Source organism: Leopardus geoffroyi, chromosome D4 (assembly GCF_018350155.1).
Source record: "Leopardus geoffroyi isolate Oge1 chromosome D4, O.geoffroyi_Oge1_pat1.0, whole genome shotgun sequence".
NCBI classification, from domain to species: domain Eukaryota; kingdom Metazoa; phylum Chordata; class Mammalia; order Carnivora; family Felidae; genus Leopardus; species Leopardus geoffroyi.
The window spans coordinates 84,905,610-84,926,809 of NC_059342.1; the positions used below are offsets into that span (position 1 = coordinate 84,905,610).

General features: G+C 42.5%; 1 protein-coding gene across 3 annotated transcripts in view; it reads left to right on the forward strand.

Annotated features, from left to right (window-relative positions):
• PBX3 (PBX homeobox 3) overlaps positions 1 to 20,789 on the forward strand; it is a 221,807-nt gene extending 201,018 nt beyond the window's left edge. For 2 of the 3 annotated variants that reach the window (XM_045470131.1, XM_045470132.1), the window contains exons 6-9: positions 13,837 to 14,002; positions 15,250 to 15,362; positions 16,144 to 16,233; positions 19,248 to 20,789. In XM_045470131.1, coding sequence (XP_045326087.1) covers positions 13,837 to 14,002; positions 15,250 to 15,362; positions 16,144 to 16,233; positions 19,248 to 19,340 — 462 coding nt within the window. In that variant the 3' untranslated portion in view covers positions 19,341 to 20,789. The remainder of the gene's footprint in view (positions 1 to 13,836; positions 14,003 to 15,249; positions 15,363 to 16,143; positions 16,234 to 19,247) is intronic. The other variant, XM_045470134.1, reaches the window with a different exon arrangement.
• The last annotated feature ends 411 nt before the right edge of the window (positions 20,790 to 21,200 follow it).

Sequence of the window (21,200 nt, forward strand, 5' to 3'; positions counted from 1 at the left end):
TAATTTTTTAAAATAAGTAATCTAGGGGTGCCTGGGTGGCTCAGTTGGTTAAGTGTCCAACTCTTGACTTCATCTCAGGTCGTGATCTCATGTTGTGAGATTGAGCATCAGGCTCCATGCTCCAGAGAGAGCCTGATTAAGATTCTCCCCCTCCCCCTCTGCCTCTCTCTCTCTCTCTCTCTCTCTCTAAGAAAGAAAGAAAGGGAAGGGAAGGGAAGAAGAAAGAAAAGAAGCAATCTAAAAGAAGCAAGAAGGGTGGGAGGTGGGGGGAAGCGTCCTAAGTGGGACAAATAGGAAGCACTTAGTAAGATGATAGGTTTATTCCCAAATATACCAGTAATTCCGTTAAGTTCAAATGAGCTGAGTACTCTAATAGGCAAATATTGTCAGGTAAGACATAAAAATGAAACCTAATTATATGTATTCTTTAAGAGACACATCTAAAACATAAGGACATAGAATGAAAATAACAGTATGGGGACAGATATAACATGTAAACATTATAACCAAAAGAAAATTGGTGTTTCTTTGTTAATATCAGATAAAGAACACAGTAAGGCAAAAAGTTTTACTAGGGATAAAGAGAGGCACTAAATAATATTGACCCAAAAGTTCTGTATTTGTGTGTACCAAATAGCAGAAACTCAAAAAACATAGAGCAAAAACTTTAAAAATTTCAAAGAAAAGTAGATAAATCCATAATCATTGTAGATTTTTCTGTTACAATCTGGAGAGCTTGTTGGAATACAGATACCTGGGCCTTATTCCTGGCAGTTCTAATTTGAAGTCTATAATGGGGCCTGATAATTTGCAGCTCCCAAATGATGCTCATGCCGATGGTTCTAGACCCGCACCTTGAGTAGCACAGATACGGAAGATTTGAACACCGTGATTAGCAAACAACCTAATACTACAGAATACGTGTTCTTTTTAAGCTCTTGCAGAACATTTTGAAAGTTAATGTATTCTGGGCCATCAAGCACCTCTCAATAAATTTTAAATAATTGAAAACAGAGTTTGTTTTCTGAGTACAGTGGAATTAAACTACAACTCAATAACAAAAATATAACTAGAAATTCTCATGTTTGAAAATAAGGCAATATGTTTCTTAATATTCTCATGAGCTAATGAGACCACAGTGAAAATTGCAGAATATTTTAACTGGATGATAATGAAAATACTCCTTTCAAAATTCATGGGATATGGCTAAACCCATGCTTAAAAGGAAATGTACAGCTTTAGGTATATGTTTTTTATATATAGCATAGGTATTATGTATATAATATTATTTAATATATACTTGTATATGTTATTTATAATATATAATTATATATATTAATTATATATAAGGTATGTATGTTTTATGTATGTATATAAAGTGGGGAGGCTGAAAATCAGTGAGTTAAGGATCTATCTCAAGGTATTAAAAGACACTAAATTAAACCAAAAAAGTGAAAGGAAGAAAATAGTGAAGATAAGTGCAGAAATTAATAAAATTCTTAAAAACCATACAGTAGAGCTCAACAAACCCAAAAGTTGTTTCTTTCAAAAGTCTCCCTTCTCCCTCAAACTCTTAGTCCTACTCCCCAAAGGCAATTAACGTGCCTTAGACATTCTTTGTAATGTTTCTTAACATACATGTTCTTTTCAGATATTCATTCTGAACCAACTGTATGTACTACCTTTTTTCTTCCTTCCTTCCTTCCTTCCTTCCTTCCTTCCTTCCTTCCTTCCGTCTTCTTTATTTTAGAGAGAGAGTAAAAGAAAGCATGTGCTAGCAGGGAAGAGGAGCAGAGGGGGAGAGAGAGAGAAAGAATCTTTGAGCAGGCTTCATGATCAGAGTGGAGCCTGACACAGGGCTCGATCCCACTACCCTGGGATCATGACCTGAACTAAAATCTTTCTTCCTCCCTCCTTCCCTTCCTTCCTTCCTTCCTTCCTTCCTTCCTTCCTTTCTTTTTTTTTCTTTCTTTCAAAATTCTTTGTGCCTCAGTTTTCATATACATAAAATAGGGGAAATAATAGAACTTGCCTCATTGGATTGTTACGCAGATTTAATGAGTTAATATATATTGTGTGGTTAGAATAGTGTTTGGCACTTAAGAAGCCCTGTATGAATGTTACACCTGTTGTTATTACAAGAGGACATACGGTCCTGAACCGAATGACGGTGAGGGTAAGCCTGGATTTGGGAGGTCAAAGGTGATGGTCAGGGACTGCTTTGGGGGAACACAGTGTCTGCCAGGCACTCTTGCTATGTGTGTGGAATGATCTGGCCAGGATGAGCCAAAAGGTAGAATTATTGGCAGAGTCAGCCAACAGCCTGGACTTGTGACTTGAATAGAAGAGGGTAGAAGAACTAATTGGGTCACCCCCACTGGGATCTTATCAGGTGACTGGATCAAAGATCAAGGGAGAGAAGTTTTAAAGTAGTGTGACTAGTTTTGTTTTGTTTTCTCCTTCTTGACTTTCTAAAGTTTGATATTTAGACCATTGCCCTATAGGTACACCAGATTCTTTACCAAAGCTAAGTTTTGTTATTTATGTTCTATTTGAGAAGTGGTACCATCCTTTCATGTCCACTGTGTTTGAGAAATTGGCACTCTAACTCCCAACCGGCTGTACATTCCGTGTAGAAAGGTGCAGAAAAGCCACTCATATTCCACTCCCCCACTATTAAGTAGTGCTGTGACCATGAGCAAATTATCTAACCTGAAGTCCCCATTGTTTGAACCGTAAATTTAAGATGGTAATAATCTCTTCAGAGGTTTGAGGGCTAAGTGAGATCCTATATGTAGAATGCCTAGTCAGGGCTTGGTATATCACGAGTGCTCAATAAATGCCAATTTGCCACCCATTCGACCAGAGTTTTCCTACTCGATATGTGGTGCATACAAAGCCTTGTCAAGGTTCCAGAAGAAAGTCCAGCCTTTGGCGAGCTAGTAGTGTGCTAGCAGCCTCCAGCCCCTAGGTTTTCATGGGCTCCACAAAGGAGACAGCCAAAGAGGCACCCGGGTGAGTAGGGTTGTGTCTAAATTCTTAGTCTCTGACTAGACGTATCCTTGGTGTATTCTTTATTCTAAAAATGCATGTGATTCATTGTCAGTGAGAACTAATTAGGTATGTTGAAAGGTTTTTGAGGATAGGTATTACCATTTTCAATAAATCCAATGAATAATCTAGATCTTTAGAAAGAAAGGGAAACTAGGGTGTGTATTTAGTAGGGAGTGGTGGTCAAATAAATGAATAAATAAGGGTTTCCATGAAATAAAAGACTTAACTGTAGGGCTTCTTTACATAGGACACTCAATAAATAAATTTTGATGTTTTCTGTTACATGAAACTTACCCGGACAAAAAGTCTGGTTCATTATTGTTTAAGAAGTGCTCTCGAGTTTTGATCTGGGATGCTGATGTGTTGCCCTACCTTAAGTTGCCCTACCAGCTGGCAGGAGGGACTTCCGCCCTCGTGATGTCAGTGCTTCAAAATCTGTCAGGCTTTCCATAGAATCTGTTCAGTTGTACACCTAACACATTTTTATTTTTATTTTTTTAATGAGAGAAGTAATTTTAAAGAAAAAAAAATCTTTAACTGAAACATCTTCCGTGGTAATTTAGAGCCACCCTGCAGCACGTGTTTTAGGGAGATGAACGGTGTCATCTGTTCTCTGTGTACTGTGGCCGCGAGGCTGACGTTTTATATACTTTTGCACATGAGCCTCTTTGTGAATGTCATGAGCAGTTATCAGTCTATCATGCATAGAGTAGAAAGGGCAAAGCCAAACTGTAAGGGTGTCAGTACATTATGGCAATAAAAATTTTTCACAGCCTCAAATAAAAAAAAAAAAAATACAGTACTTGACAAGTGAGTGTGTTTTAAATTATTTCAAATCCTCTGGAAACTGAATTTCTATTTGTTCACTTCTCCCATCAGAAGTAGGTTGTGTTTCAAAAGTTGGTTTTCGAGTCCGTTGTTAGGAATTTGGAACTTACTTTCTAAAAAGAAAAAAAAAATGGTTTGGATTTTTGAGCTCAACCACATTTGAACCGTAAAGGAGCCAGAATACTTTGCATTGACAAGGTAGAATATACTCTTGTAGCCCTAGCCAATGGAAAAGAAGTAAAATGGAATAAACAATTCATGAAGAGCACTAAGAAAAGACCGATCTTATTAGATAAGACAGTGGAAAAAGAACAAGAGAGACCGTGTGACCTCAGGCAAGTTACATACACTTTCTGACCTCAGTTTTTAAACCAGTAAAACTGGGTCTTTGAGAGGGCTAAATGAGATAATGCATGTAATAATGAGCTCTTCTTAATGGCTGCTGTCATAAACAGAGGTGCCAGTAGGATCCAAAACCAGGTTTCCACAAATTCTAGGTCCAGTGCTTTGTCTTGCAAGTGGTTACGATGGGACAGGAGGGAGGAGGGGCGAGGAGACAGAGGTTGTACTGTCCGCTGTTTGTGCACAATGGCCGCCCGGAGGTGTGTGGCAGCTTGCAGCCCTCGGTCTGGGTGTTACCCACCTCTAGTAGGAAGTTGATTACGCTCCATTATCCAGGGGAACACCCCCTTTTCCCTTCTCTCGCTGCTGCCTCTTCCCTATTGCCAGTACCCTCCCTCCCCCAGCACTGGGAGCCTGGACCCGCTCTCCCAGCATCCAACGCTCATGTGAAGAGGGTGACCTGACCTCAGTGACCTCAGGACGCAAGCAAAGCCAGCAGAAGCTTTTGTTGTTGTTGCTCCTGTTGCTTGTTTAAGAAAAGGGAAAGATAACATTTATTGGGTGCCTAGTACATCCCGGGCACAGTCCTGTGTATTTTAACACGTTCTCTCATTTAATTTTCGCGGCAGCCCGCTGAGGAGTAGGTATTGTTATCCCATCTTGCAGACTAGGAGAGGAGGACCTTAGATGGCACGACAAAGCCAACAATGGCTAGGAAATCACAACGCTGGGCTGCACACACAGGTCTGTCTGGCTGTCAAGCCCTTGCTGCAGCTGCCCTCTGGGTTCTCAAGGGAATGCACACATATGGTTATCTACAGTGTGTCCAGCCTCTCTGCCCTTACATAAACTTGACTGTGCACCCCTGGGAAGGAGAGGAGTGGAATGAGATTTAGCTTATTAACACCATTCACTTTAAAAATTGAACAGTTATCTGGCTTCCATCCCTCATTTCACATTGAATCACATAATGGAGATGAAAACATATTGATTAGGGAAAAACTATTTATTAGAGGTAAGATTGTTTACCATGTAAATATGCTACATGTTCCATTATACAAGACTTGGCATTTCAACATTTCATAATCTGTTGCATTTAATTAGGCACAGAACATAAAGTATGCATCACAAGTAAACAGGGGAAACACAATGGCAAATTTTTCTAAGATTTGTGCTTCATAAATTTTCAGTTTCCTAATTTCAGTAATGATGTTTTAGTGTCAGCTGCTACTTTTCCAAACAAGTGCCGATCCTCTCCCTAATGTATTTGATGCACGGAAGCAAAACTAAAGATGAACTCTAAAGTTCTCCATCCCTGCTTCCTGCAGATTCAGTCTTGAAGTAATAATTTTTCTCTTTTATTTAACATTGTTTTTAAAATGATAAATGTAGTGATAGAATGTGAAATGTAAGATACAGTTAATGCTAATTAATAAACTGGCTTGCAGTGACTACAGAGATTTTGTAGGTGGTTTAGCTTTATAATTTGAACATGGAGTTTTCAAAGCAGTCTGGGAAATTTTAGTGGCGTGAAATTTACAAAGTGTCTGATTTTAATTATTTCAAGAATCCTTGGACCTGCCAAGCTCCAAGCTTGTCCTCCGGATAGATCACAGGAATGGAATTGTTGTTGCCTCCTGTAGTTGTGTGGGCCAACACAGGGCCTGGTATGTGCACTCTTAGTGATTGTTAAATGACTTCTAACTGATATTTTTAAGAAGCAGATTGGTTCCTTTTTTCATTGTAAAATACATTTTTCTAACTAAAAAAAAGTAACCAATACCTGCTTATCTGAAATCAATTTGGATAATATTGGAAAAAACACAGAAAAACACATAGAAATTGCTTATAAATCCACTCTAAACATTAAAAAAATTTTTTTTGATGTTTATTTATTTATTTATTTTATTTATTTATTTTTTTAACGTTTATTTATTTTTGAGACAGAGAGAGACAGAGCATGAACGGGGGAGGGTCACAGAGAGAGGGAGACACAGAATCTGAAACAGGCTCCAGGCTCTGAGCTGTCAGCACAGAGCCCAACGCGGGGCTCGAACCCTCGGACCGTGAGATCATGACCTGAGCCGAAGTCGGACGCTTAACCGACCGAGCCACCCAGGCGCCCCGATGTTTATTTATTTTTAAGACAGAGAGAGACAGAGCATGAATGGGGGAGGGTCAGAGAAAGAGGGAGACACAGAATCCAAAACAGGCTCCAGGCTCTGAGCTGTCAGCACAGAGCCCGACGTGGGGCTTGAACTCATGGACCTCAAGATAATGACCCGAGCCGAAGTCGGACACTTAACTGACTGAGCCAGCCAGGTGCCCCGCTTATAAATCCACTCTAAAAGATAATCACATATTGATTGGTATGTGGGTCCTTGTACTTTTTTCCTGTGTATGTGTGTGTGTGTGCACACACATACCTGTGTATATCTGTGAATATTTTTACCCCCAAAAAATCTCATGCTGTGTGAAACGAAAAAAAAATGCCCTTTCCTTCTCTTTATTATATATTGTGAATATTTCCCTGTGTCACTAAATATTCTTCTTTAATATGATTTTTAATCAATGATCATATTCCAATACACAGATGTGCTATAAATTAATCTATTTTTTACTAGCATAAGCAAGACTGTCGTGAATCACTTTGCACATGTATCTCTAAATATTTCCTCAAGATAACTTCTTAGTAGACAGGCCCTACTAAGATAACTTCTTAGTAATGCTGATGCAAAGGGTATATGCCTAGTGATGGCTTACTCTCCAGAATGGTTATGCTACATAATAAGTAAACCATATCTATCTACCTAGCTTTACTTCTTTAATCTGAATGTTTTTGACTTCCGGGACACCTGAGTGGCTCAGTCGGTTAAGTATCCGACTCTTGATTTCGGCTCGAGTCATGATCTCATGGTTGGTGAGATCCAGCCCTGCATCGGACTCTGTGCTGACAGAACAGAGCCTGCTTGGGATTCTATCTCTCTCTCTCGGTCTCTGCCCCTTCCCAATGCGTGTGCATGCGCTGTCTGTCCTCCCTCTAAATAAAGAAATAAATGAATGAATGAATGAATAAATAAATAAATAAATAAATAAATAAATAAATAAATAAACTTTAAAAAATGTTTTTTATTTCCTGGAGCTGACAAACTTGTTCTTTGCAGAGCTGCAAAAGGTCATAGAGACACATAGCAACAGTTGCCTGAATGAGCCCCGTTTTTATAGCCAGAGGTCTTTCCTAGGCACAGCCGGTGAGGGGACTTCCACCATGTACTCACACAAAGAAGTTAAACTGTATCGAAACTTAGCCTGTTTACTTAAGGCAACAGTCTCAAACTAGGGTATACATGGTCCACAAAGTAGCCAAAGATTTTCCAGAGGTCACTAGGGCGCGGTTGTAAGGTTTTCCCCGGCCAGCTTTCCACATGTATGTATATATTCTTGCCTGAAATCCGTGAGCCTCAGAAAGCGGCTGTTGTGGAAGCGACGTGTGGGTTTTTTCCTTCCTCTGCTTTATCACTTGCCATTTTTCCACTTTGTGAAAGGAATCCTCCCACCTTATATGATGGCCCATTGCCCCAAAGTGTGAGCCCCTTCCTGGTGCCACCAAAGGGTTGTGTCAAAGTTTGATGACCAAACCCCCTTCTACCAGCCCTTTATAACCCTGCACCCCTCTGATTAAGAAGTACATGAATGATTTTTTTAAAAGTTACTTTTGATGGTCAAAGTAAGTACTTTTATTAAAATAAGTCTGTATTGCTTTGATCAGTTTTAGACTAATTGTAATGATAGCTTAATCCAGAAAGATGTATGAAACATGGAGAGCCTTATAATTACAGGAAATAAAAACAGTGTAAAATTTTCAATTTCCATGTATTTCTTTTGTAGAGCATAAAAGTATATTGCATTAGGATAATATGGGAGGAAAATGTAATGGAAATACACTTCTAAGGACAAAACGGGATGCAAAATTTTTGACTGTTAAAGAAAAGCAAGTTTATGTATTTTTAAAATGGATACTGGGTATCAAATTGCTTTGCTATTTAAATTCGGTTGGATACATTTTAAAGAATTGTGTTACAGTTTTATTTTAAAATGTCAACATTTATGACATACTGAAATAACATTGTTTATAACTATAAACTTATAATGAAAAATAGTAGATGCCAACTTAAAAAATGTGCAAAGGACAAAATATGTGTGAGTGGGTACCTGATTATTCAAAATTTCTTTAGGAACTATTCCAGTAAAAAGCGTGCAGTCCACTGACACAGGACAGGCACCTGTCTGAGAAGGCTGCCTTACCTGGCTGGCCTCAGGTGGCCCCCCCTGACCCCATCCCCCAGTATACTTCCTAGAAGGCTCTGCCTTTGTCTTCCTTCCACTTCTCCTCCACTCAGTGCAGCCTTGCAGAGGGGAGGTGTGAGGGTGCCTCTTCAGGCTTTCCCTTGCCTAGAACACTCTCCCCTGTCCTGTTCCTTAGCCAGAGCCTGCTGGTCCTTCACATGTCATAAATGGTGCCCATCCTGGTACCCATGCCTTCCCCTGGTCTCTCTGTGCCTTCATTCTCCCCACTGGGAATGTTCCTCTCTTGTTAGGCCTCCACTCAGATGTCACATCTTCCAGAAACACTCCTTGGATCTCCTTTCCACCTTTCCTTTAGAACAGTTGCTCCTTCCTGTCTCACCACAACAGAGGGGTTTAGAGGTTGAGAGGGGAAAAGGGAGTTAAGTTAGTATGAAGAAGGAGGTAGCAGCTGACATTTTTGGCTTGTTTGTGTCAACAGAGCTTCCAGAGTTTTGTTCCTCTGAAATAGGAGTCTCAGTAAAAATGCTCTTGAGTGGAACTGAGGCTGAGGTCCAGTTCAGGTTCTACCTTACCTCGGAAGTCTCTGATTTCCCAGACCTGCTGGGACTTCTCTTCCTCAGATCCCTGCTGCACTTAGAATCTGTACTGTTACCCTGGGTGTGTGATCATCACCATCCTGCAATTTTCGCTAATTGTTTTGTGTGTCTAGCGTTGTTTTATAATCAGATTGCAAATTCTAGGCAGGTACAGGTACATGTTTATTTATTCTTTGATCTCCTCGTGACACGTAGGATAGTATTGACCATAAGAGTCAGTAAATATCTCAGTAAATATCTCAATTGATATAAAAAAGGAAAAAATTGATGGGGAAAAATCAATTGGGGAAAAGTGGTGTTGAAATCTGGATCTGGATCTGTCACACTTTGCTGTGTGGTTTTGGGCAATTTGTCCAGTCTGGATCTCTTGTTCCTTCACTAGCGACACATGGGTGCTAGCCATTGCTAACTAACAGTCTTCAGCTAATTACCATGGGCCAAATCATTAATATACCCAACTATTCTCTGAGTTTGTCTTTTTTTAGATTCCGCATATAAAAACATTTGACTTGTTAAAAGCGATTGGCAGTCTGCTGCTGGATGGAGTCAGGCGAACACATGGCTAGTAAATGGGCGAGACCAGAAGCTTTTCTGGCCATGTCTTGACCTTGCAGAAGGGCTCCTGAAAACCAGCAGCCTGCAGAATGTTCACTGTTCACTTCCCCAATTGCCAGAGACTCATGGCCTGGGAGCTGAAAGCAATGAACATGAACAGAAGGAGGAAAGTACTTGTATGTTTATTCTCTCTCTCTCTTTTTTAATTCTCATTTTTAATTGATCTTAAAATCTTGCCTGGCCCTTCGCCCTCTGCACAGTGCAGAGTCATGAATCCTCGATACATGGCTCAAAAGAGAAGTACGGGACAGTGCATTCCCTTTCTCTCCACCTGCCTGTGTTTCCTGCCTGTGTTTCTATTCTGGGGCCAACGTGCAGACCATTCCAGTTCCGCGACGGAGCAAGCCTGGCTGCACTTAGCGTCCCGTGTGTATAGCCTGGCTCCACTGTGAGCACCGCGTAGAAAGGACACATGTGATCTGTAGCTTTTGGTGCTTCTTACAGGGTGAGGGTGGAGATTCTTTTGCAACTAATTGTATCCATTGGTTTTTAAAAGGTGAAAGAAATTCCTGAACTTAGGTGTCGATTTCTGCATTAATTAAACAGATCTTAGTTGCAGCAGTACGGTCTTAATAGCTGCTTGCTGCAATACCCAAATCTGTGATATCAGAATGTGACGTGCATATTTTAATTTGAGAAATAGTTTAACATTTTTAGATATTCATTTAGATGTGGTTATGCAGGTTAAACATAACGTATGATCACTGCTTCTTTCATTGCTTCCAATTAAACCTTGCTTGTTAGTTTAACCTCTAGGTAATCCCATCAAACAATTGATGTCAAGGAAACACTGCCCACAGTAGCTTCGGATGAGTGGCCATTAATTTTAATTGCCTTGATATTAAAGATTAAGAAGTATTGGGACTAGCAGAATAGAAACGATCTGATGTCAAGCAAATCCACTTGCTAAAGCTTCCCCAGGCTGCTGGTGATATTAAAATTTTACTGTGAGAATTAAATAAACCTTTATTAGTGATGACTGTTGTTTGATTGGTCCAGGGGTATGCATAAACACAGGATTCTTGCATAGCTAGAGATGAGACCTTCAGTGGTACCCAGATTCCTCAATTATGAAACTGTTAATAAAGCTGTAATCTGATTTTCCAGGCTAGGTTTCATTAATGTATTATAGCTTCTCTGATTGTCAAGGTAATATTAACTACAAAGTACGGAATCCAGCAGAGAATTGTTTAGAAGAGGAGAATTCTAAGATGGGCCTTTGTTGCTAAATTCAGAGTTGGGGAATTTTCATTAATTATACTTAAGAAATGCCGAATTCCCTCTCAACCAGGACTATCTCCCTTTGCACCATAGATAGATAACATTCAATATTTAACTCTTTCGAAGGCCTGCCAGTCTTATTCGGATAAACTAGTGTGATATTATATGTTGAAGGAGCTTTTTGCAAACCAGCTCTGTAGGTCTGCCTCCTGAGCTGAGAATGTGCTTGTGAAACGTGAGGTAGGGTCTAAGAGGACTTACTTTGACCGGCATAATCAGAGCGGATCCCTTTATGCTGCTTTTTCAATCTTGAGTCAGAACTTTTGTTTCTAGAGTCATATAATGGGAATGGGTCCTAATAGTCACTGAGGCTGACTTCTGGTGCAGGAATCCTTCCCAGAGCATCTGTCTCCATGTTCCTGGAGGCCTGGGCCCCACATTGACATCATCTCTGGCTTTTTCCTCTCCCCTTGACCTCTACAGCTGGCCCGTGGGCAAATTCTGCCAGTTCCTCCCCCATGATAGCTGCCCTCTCGGTAACTACTGCTCTACCTGGCCCAGGCCTCCGCTGCCTTCTCACCTGTGCACTCCCCTGGCTCTTCCTCCCGCCACCACATCCTATGCAATGATCGTGTGTTCCTGCTGCAAGCACTCGGAGCTCAAAGAAGGGAGGGCAGAGAAGGCCAGTGACCTAGTGGGGTTCAGTCGCTCAAGGCTGTTTGAGAACCTTAATATTGTGACCGTCTGGGTGTTGGACCATTTAAGGCCAGTGATTGGAAGCGAGAGGGAACCAGATCTTGGTTCCGAATACAGAACTGTATATTCATTAGAATCGTCCAGTGGTGGAATTAGGGACTTTGTAAGGTAGGAAGTACCACATTTCAAGAGATGGAGATGCCCTGAACACAAAGGGAAAACAGAGAAGGAGGTGCAGGTTTAGAGGACACATGAATTCCATTTTAGACCTTTTGAGCTGGAGGCTGTGGCAGAACATTTTATATGTAAATGTCCTTAAAATATCAAGAACTGAAATTCTTTATAGAAGTTAGGGATAGAGATGGAAATCTGGGAGTCATCACACAAAGACAGTGATTGAAATCATTAATATAGATAATATAGCTCAAGGAGAAGAGAGAAGAGGGCCAAGAACTGAGTTTTAGGGAAGACACACACACACACACACACACACACACACACACACACACACACACATACCCTGGCGTGTCAGATACTGCTGAAAGAGCAAACAAGGAAAGAGAAAAGGCCATTGGATTTGGGGCATGTGTTATGCCTGTGTAGCCACCTCAGTTGGCCTCCTAGCCCTGAGATTATTAAGATTGAATGAGAAAATGTATTCAGAGGGCTCTGCGTAATGCTTGGCACATAGGAGAGAGTCATTGAGTGACAGTTACAACTAGTACTATTTGCTCTGAAGGAAGGAAGTGATACATCTAGTCCTTAAGGCATGGGAGGGATAATAGTGGAACAGAAACAGCTAGGAAGTCCCGATCTGTCACATATTTACTTCCCGATGAGTTTTGGCTTGTTTCTGTCTGCTGAACCTATGCTCACAGTTGCCGCATGGGTCCTCAGTAAGGGCGCCTGCCTTTGTATATGTGCACACGGTGATTCCCCAGTATGCGACAGCATGTGGGCAGCAGCAAGGCCAGCATTGTCTTCCTCCCGTGGCTTCCTTGCCAGAGTTCTCTGGCTTCTTCTGGAAGGATGAGTGCCACAGGTTGAAGAATGAGAGTTCTATTTCCAAAGCAATTAAAGACTTGGCAGAGATGGTCAGTAAGCATGCCCACTGGTGTAAATTGGGTTGGAGGGCTCTTGCCGCTTCTTATTTTTCCTCAGGGCCCCTGAATAGCTGTTCAGAATAAAACAGTGACCCACCCAGCCTGATACTACAGCAACATGCCCCTTTGACAGATTATTAAGAAGTTAATGAAGAGTATTTTTAAACTGTTACTTTAACAAAAGGGAGGTCAGAGCCTTTTATATAGCAGGTGGGTACCTTTTTATAAACTGCTGTGTGGGTTTTAGTTTCTTTACATAGCTCAGCTACAGGTGCCTGAACACGTCACGTAACTATGAGCAATGAGTCTCGGGCCAAAGTTTTGCTGTCAGTAGAAATGTGATGAAATCTTCCTGTTGCCAAGTTCGTCTTTGGAAATCTCTTCCACTTGCACGGGCTGACATCATAAGTAGTTTGCCAAAGAAAGAAGTATATTCCACCTGATGAAATCAGCGCCGCTCCCCCGTATTTGCATTTGACCTTATTGGAATTACTTGAATTTTCAAGTTGTGACCTTCTCGTGTGTTAACTGGCGGTGCCTGAGCAGCCATCTTGGCAGATACACAGTGCCTTCTAAGACTGGAGACAAAGGGATTTTTCATCCATTATTAATTGATGTTACTCTTTTCAGCAGACCAAACATGATTCTACTGTCCAACTGCCAAAATCGTTCCAGAGCCAAAAAGAATAAGTCATTCCTTCACAAGTATTTATTATTTACCTAGCTTAACAAATGTTGCCTTTCATTTTTTCAGCTACTTTGGGGGTACTGATCGTTCATATACTAACTGGCGTATACCCACTGAATCCTTTCAGTGAACAGCGCTCCCATCCTTTTTAGCGTTACTGCAGCTAACTCCCAAGAAGGGGTATCTTCCCGAGAGTTTGCGAATAGAGAAACCAAGCCCCTAGAACCCTGATGCATTAGCCACAGGAGGCGATTAATTACACGCTAGGAATTGAGTGTCTCCCAAGGCATCCCCTTGGTATCCAACAGTTATTCCTGGAAATTTGACTCTTTCCCCCCCACCTTTGACCTCTCTTCCCCTTCACTCGTGTCCTTGCAATTTGTAGGTATCCAACTGGTTTGGCAACAAACGAATCAGGTACAAGAAGAATATCGGCAAGTTTCAGGAAGAAGCCAACCTCTATGCCGCAAAGACAGCCGTGACCGCCGCGCACGCAGTAGCCGCAGCTGTGCAGAACAACCAGACCAATTCGCCCACCACGCCAAATTCTGGTGCGTACTGGGTGCTCGCTCCCGACTCGGCTCAGGCGGCCTTATGCCACAAAACCCTGTCCCGCAGGCCAGGAAACAAGAGCCAGACTGAGGACACAGTGAATTTATAATGGAAGATTTATATTAAAATCAGGGCTTATTCTTGGGATGGGTGAATGAGTGGATGGCCAGAGTCTGTAAACCCACTGTTCATAACGAGTGCCACTCCCTACTGGTAGATTCTGGAACCTTTACACTTAATAGTGGTTTTGAATTCAGCAACTATGCAAAGCGCTATCGCTAATAATTATTTTAACTGTATTGTCCCATGTATCATTTTAAGGTCCACAGTGGTCTGTCAGAGAATGAATGGAAGAGCCCGAGTGGGAAGTTTATCTGTTGCCGTGCATAATGAAGCTAGAATGTTGGGAGTAGAGCAGTGCTTTCTACTGAATCTAGCTGCAGACTACAGTCTGCTGTCCTTCTTAGCATTTCTTTAGCCCCTGTGCTGACTCGGTAGGTAGTTAGCTGTGAGGGGTATAGTACTTGATACATGGATGCATATCTGCAGTATCATGGTGCATTTTGGCTACATTTTATGTGACATTTGTGATGGAGTTAGAAACATCTAAAAATTACAAGGCACTTGAGTAACAGTGAAAGGTATGTAGCTAGGGCAGTAGATGGACTCGAGATGCGATTCAAGGGCTTTTCTAAGCAGATCTTTTTAATATACGTTTAAAAGTTCAGAAAGTGAGGGATTTTTGTTTGTTTTGTTGTCTTTCCCCTGCCCTCTCTCCTATCCCCTTTCTTGCCCCAACCTCCCCCACTCCAGCTCTTTTTAATGGAAACATAAACAGATGAAAGTTAGGTAGAAGGCATGGCTAAGAAAGAGCTTCAGAAAGACCTTTATTCTCTAATTGCCATGACAGTTCGTGATGACAAAGGGCTCATTTAATGACCAAGTCCTAGAGATAAATGAAAACAAGGGGGTGGTTCCAGACCAGCTGCTGGGTGTTTTTCTGTTTACTTTGATTTCCTCTTTGTTTCCTATTTGGGCTTCCCCACTGATAAGACTTTCCTAGCTGCAGAATGAATCCCAGGACCTAACTCTTTGGAGTTATTCTCCATCTTCTTAGATCTGGAAATGCTTTATGTTGTACACGACCTTTCCCTTCTGCACCTTTTCTCCTTTCCCTGCCTCTAGGTCTTTGAGGATTATGTGTGTAGCTCTCTGTTATTCAGCTACTTAACTCTTTCCTTTCCAGGTTCTTCTGGTTCTTTTAACCTCCCAAATTCTGGGGACATGTTCATGAACATGCAGAGTCTGAATGGGGATTCTTACCAAGGGTCCCAAGTCGGAGCCAATGTGCAATCACAGGTAGGAGAAATGCCCCAACTGGGGCCTTTCTAGCAGGGTAGGGTTTGGGCTCAAAACTCCATGCTCTTACCCCATGGAAGTGGTCTGCACCTCCGTGCAGACCCTGTGCTGGGTGCTTCCAAACATGACCCATCTGCCCCACCGTTTAATTTAATGAGAATTCAAGTGAACAGTGACTTTGGAAGATTCAAACCTGATGAACTTTGTGAATGCATTCGGCTCTGGCTTGAGCTCATGGACAGGGTTGGGTGCATCTTACTTTTGTAACAAAACAAAACAAAAATCGTGTGTGCCAGCGTGCGCGTATGGTTCAAGAACATGTGCGTGTGTTTCCTTTCCGGATTTTTAAAAGTCAGAATCAAAAAAACCTGAGTGCTTAAAGTATATTCCAGGTTCAACTCTTTTCTCGTCCTCTTAACTGAGAACAACCACTTGTATTTATGTGTGTAGGTGCGTGCGTACGTGTGTGTGAGAGGGAGAGATCCCGTATACATATTTATAAGTAGTGTTCACCCACAGCCACACACGTTTCGTTGACGTAGGTGGCAAGTGTGCATTGCCACGAAGATGTTCTTGTTTGGCTGGCATGAAAAACAAAGATGTGTGAGTTTAAATATGCAAAGAATTGTTGAAATTCTGCCAGTCACATTTGATTGATCAATTTGTCTCTCACTGAAGATGCTAAACCCTTGTGGCACACATAATTCAAATTGTTTCCTTTTGTAAATGATGATGTTTTAATAGATTTGGGATGATGAATTCTGTTTCGTCTCACTTCTAGGTGGATACCCTCCGTCATGTTATCAATCAGACGGGAGGCTACAGTGATGGCCTTGGAGGAAACTCACTGTACAGTCCACATAACCTAAATGTGAGTACTCTGGGGAACCAGATTCGAAGAGCTGTAGGAACAGCTTCAGGTAAACAGTGGCTGATAAATAAATTAATGGCCATTTGACTTGGCCTCTCACCTTGTTGGCAGGTGGGGAAGGGCGGCGTTTTTACCGCACTTTGTTTTATGAACCTAAACGCTTGATGTCGCCCAGATGCCCTTAGAAGTCCTCACAGATGGGGCGCCTGGGTGGCTCAGTCGGTTGAGCGTCCGGCTTCGGCTCAGGTCACGATCTCGCGGTCCGTGAGTTCGAGCCCCGCGTCGGATTCTGGGCTGACGGCTCAGAGCCAGGAGCCCGTTTCAGATTCTGTGTCTCCCTCTCTCTCTCCCCCTCCCCCGCTCACGCTCTGTTGTTTCTCTCTGTCAAAAATGAACAAGCGTGAAAACAATTTTTATGAAAATAAAGAAAAGAAGTCCTCACAGGTACCCAGGAGTGGCCGGCATTCTGTCATCAATAGGGACTCGAGCATCAGCCCATTAAGACGCCGTCTCCTACTGGCTGCGCTATGTCCCAGGGAAATGGATAAAACAGGTCATTTATCTATCTTACAATCAAGCAGTAGGAAACATTCCCAAACACATCTCAAGTGAAGGGAACAGCCTTGGAGGGCCCCAGACAGATCAACAGACCAAGCTAAACAAAGAATTCCATTCTGAAGAGTGAGTTGGCTGCATTGTCAACGTGGAATGCAACACGTGTTCGGCACTTTTCAGCCTCTCAAAAAAATTTTTTTTAATTATGGAGGAAATAATTTTAACTTTTGTAACCAATTCACCAAAACTTTACTTTTACCCCACACTGACATGGATGGAACAGGGCCAAACGCCTCAGCTCCGGAAAGGGAGCCTGGGGAGGGGAGGATTAGGCCATCAGGGTAGAGCTGGGGAGAGGAGTGGTGGAGGGAATCTGGGATTCTAGGCTCAGGGAGGAAGTGAGCTGCCCAAAGCGTGGTGGTAGAATCAGGAGGAAAGTGGACAAATTTCTCCCTTTCTAGGGCCTTGGCTTGCTAGGAGAGTAAATATTAATGATTGCAAAAGTGATTGAGGATGTTCAATTGTAAAGGGAAGAAAGGACCATTAAATACTCAAATCTTTTACATTTGAAATGTCAAATCTTTCTTTTTGGGTTTATAAATAACTCATAATAACCCACAACAAACCATATAAAAAGCCTTTTAGTTGCATTTCTCCTTTTTCATTTAAGTGTTTTGAAATGCTTCAGAGAATGTGCGATATCCTTATCAACATGATAAAATATGAAACCGTGATTGCCTGCAGCATTTCACAGACATGAATTCCATCTTCACTGATGAGGCTTGATAAGGCGCTGTTGTATAATACAGTGCATAATCTCAAACCACCAGAGTAAGGATTAATTTATTTTGAAAAAAAGAATGCTTGCTGACAACCTCTCCTCCAGCTGCCACGCTGGGTAAAAATATTGTACATTTGTTGTTTATAAATGTGGATAAAGGAGGAATGATGTTTACTTCAGATGGAATATCTTTAGACTTGTATCTGTGTACGAGTTTTTCTTCTTCTAAGTAGATTTTCATACCTGAGGGGTAAAAACAGCGTACCGTTCAGGTAGAGAGGGTTTCTCAGAGGCCCACAAACGCACACGAGCACGTCACTGCCCAACTGCGCGCCGGACGCTCTGAAAATCCATCGCCATAGCATTGTCTTCTTCCTCCGGAGTTGTCTTCCTTTCTTCTTCCAGAATTTGACCTGCCTCAAGCCTGGAAGATCCTCGTGCCTTCGGGTCCGGTCATCTCTGTGGGGTTGTTTGGTCCCCTCCCCCCCGCCCCACTCTCTTTCTCTTGGTCCTGGAGGGAGGAAAGGTACTTTATGTGCAGAACTATGCAGTCGGTCAAAAGACAGGGCGCTGAGAACAGCGGCCGGCACAGAGCTCGTCTAACAGCCGGACCCAGGCTGCGCGGAGGCTCTAGACGGAGTTCTCAGTAGCCTGGTGGCACAGGCCTCAAAGAAGACATTGTAGATGGACTCGCAGAAGTTGCGGACGGATGTGAAGGAGGCAGGGGGACCTCATGTCCCACAGTGACACTGGCGCGGGAGGCCCAGGTCCGCGGGCAGCGGAGCGCGAGGCTGGTCTGAGCCGCAGGCGCTGGGTGTCAGCCAGCTCACCCTCGCCCTCTCTCCGGAAAGGCCCGCCCCGTCACTTCCACTCAGTGTTCCCCAAGTCGCAAGCCCCGCACCTCCCTCTTCTTGACTGACATAAAAATATGTAGCGACAAGCTGTCTGCCACAGCAGAAATCTGATCAGACATTGATTTCAGCAATTGCCTCTATAGGCCAAGACACAAGGCAAATTTGTTTCTGAGTACTGTTATTGCCGATGCAGGTCGAGGCAGGAAGGGCCAGCGGCGTGTGAAAAGCAGTCGCAACATCCCAAATAGGAGCCCCAGTTAGAGATAATTGGAATACAGATTTGAATAGTGTGCTCCTCCACAGTTCATGCATTTTCATTCCGGAAGATCCCATTTGGAAGGAAATTCTGGCCTTCATTTTCCCAGGGTTACAGTAGCTGGCTGTCGAGCGGGTATGGAACGAGGGCGGGCCCCTTCTCTATGGAAACGAGGACCAGGCTGGGCTGACGTTTACACCTCATGGAGCCGGAGGTCTTGCCGAGGCATTGCACTCAGCCTCTCCACCGCTCCCTCCTGAAAAGGTTTCTTTCCGAGTCACTTTCTTTTTACAGCAAATCAAAGGCCGAGCTGCATGCCAGCCTGAGACTAGCCGAGGCCCTCCTTCAGCGCGCTGATTTATGGCCAAGTCTTTACTTGGTGGGATGGATTTGTTTTACATGCATTTAATCCCACTTTAACACATGCTTCAAACTCCTGCCAAAGTGGGTTTAGAAAATACATTTTGCTAATGTATCTTTGCTCTCATGTTGTCATCTGGGTATTTTAAATCGGGGAGGAGAATTAATATGTAGACGTGCACCCGTTGAACTGTGTTTCTCCTTTCAGGCTAATGGAGGCTGGCAGGACGCAACAACTCCATCTTCTGTGACTTCCCCTACAGAAGGCCCGGGAAGTGTGCACTCTGATACCTCTAACTAATCTCTGGCAACACTTTTCCCTGAGCTGACATGCCTTGCTAAGTGCATTCAGAGCAATAGGAGGAAAAGGAAAGCGTTTTGTAGCCCACCATCTACAGCTTTACTGTAAAACCTTGTCTTATTAGAGAACTTGGTAAATCAGTTTTTTAAAGGAATCATAATCATTTGTATTTATACTTAAAAACACACAATGTTAAAAAAGCACTTTATCCAATTAGGCCAAGATTTAACATTGTTGACAGTCCTGTAGCTATTTTATCATAATTTATTATCAATATTTTACATTAATGGTTTCACAGTTGCCAATTACTTGGCCTTAAGGGTAAAAAGTACAATATATGCTAAACCTCAATCGTTAGAGCAGATGCAAAGATTCACCTCACCTAAATTGAATTTCTTGCATTTTTCCATCGCGGACTTTGATTGTCTTTCTTTCATATCGCTAATGGGGTTGGAATAAAGGAGCTGTTTGGCTATCTCTGTTAACGATGGTTTGTTTAAGAATCTTCCTTGTCACGTTTGCGTTTCGATCTCTTACGTTATAATTAGATCAGAGACTGGTAGCATCTTTTCTCTCTCTGGAAGCACCAGTGCCCAGAGTCTGCTCGGTAATTAAATTCTGGATCCAGATTGTTCTGAGAGATGAAGATCCTTGCTGCTGATAGAGGTGAACACGAGATCCGTCTGGGGCTGTACGGCGTGCACTGGGTGCTGCACAGGCTTGTCAAGGTTTGCTACGTCCTCTGGGCATCCACAAAGGCCCTGCTCTCTGGAGTGTTGTATATAGTGTAGCAAAAGAGTATTTATACATCTCACCAATCAAAACACAGCTTTATTACCTCATGCGAACTCATACAAACCAATAGAATTTCCACATGTTCTGTAGCTTAGAGTGTGCTCACTTACTACCTCTGAACAATACTCACGCTGTAGTTCGTCTCTTTCTTACCTTTTTGCATCTTGTAATTAACTCTTTGTTTCCCTTCACAAAATGTAATGTACATTGTAATCTTTTAAAAGAAAAATCAGGGTTGCATTTGCAACTTTTAAAAAACCAAGAGTGGAAACATCGGGTCTTCAATTAACACAGGATCAGTAAAACCGTTGTAAATACCGAGAAAGCATTTTGAATGTTCTTCATCTTGTTACTAATCCATGCAAAAAAAAAAAGAAAAAAAAAAGGCGGCTAATTGTGATGCATTCAGATTTCAGTATTCAGTACTGTATATTTCACCCTGTGTAATGGGGCCCCTCCCTCTCCTTTCTCTCTTTTTGTATTGTATGCGATTCTGAAACTGATTGAGTCATGAAAATAATTTGTGGCGGTGATTCTAATGTATTAAAAATGTTTCGTGTTCCTTTCTAACTGGATTACACCCTGGATTGAAAAAGTCTTCCTCGTGGTAGCTATATGTAGTTTCAAACATGAATAAACTTTTTGCTTTCATGATTAAATGGTGCCGTTTCTGACTCCACCACATGAGCCAGCCAGGGCCAGCAAAGCAGAAAGCCTGCCCGGAGGCAGGCCGGGGCCGGGAAATGTGTGGCCCTACACAGAGGGACTTTGAAATGACCGTGAAGCAGGGAGTGGAGGAACAGCCCCTGCCGACTGACTGCTCTCTCTCAGTGCGGGCTCCTGGCTAGCTCCTGGACCGTCCCTATGCATCCTCCTAGATCCCTGTGTTCCAAGAGCCCCCGAAGGAAGGTATCGTCCCCACCGGCAGAGATTAGGAAAGCACAGCTCATGAAAGTTAAGCCAGTGCCACAAGGTCACAGACCTGGGACAACAAGGTCTGCACTTTGCACCCAGGTCTCTTCTGCCCTTGGAGCTCACACTCCCCTGACCTAATGATGCCCCTGG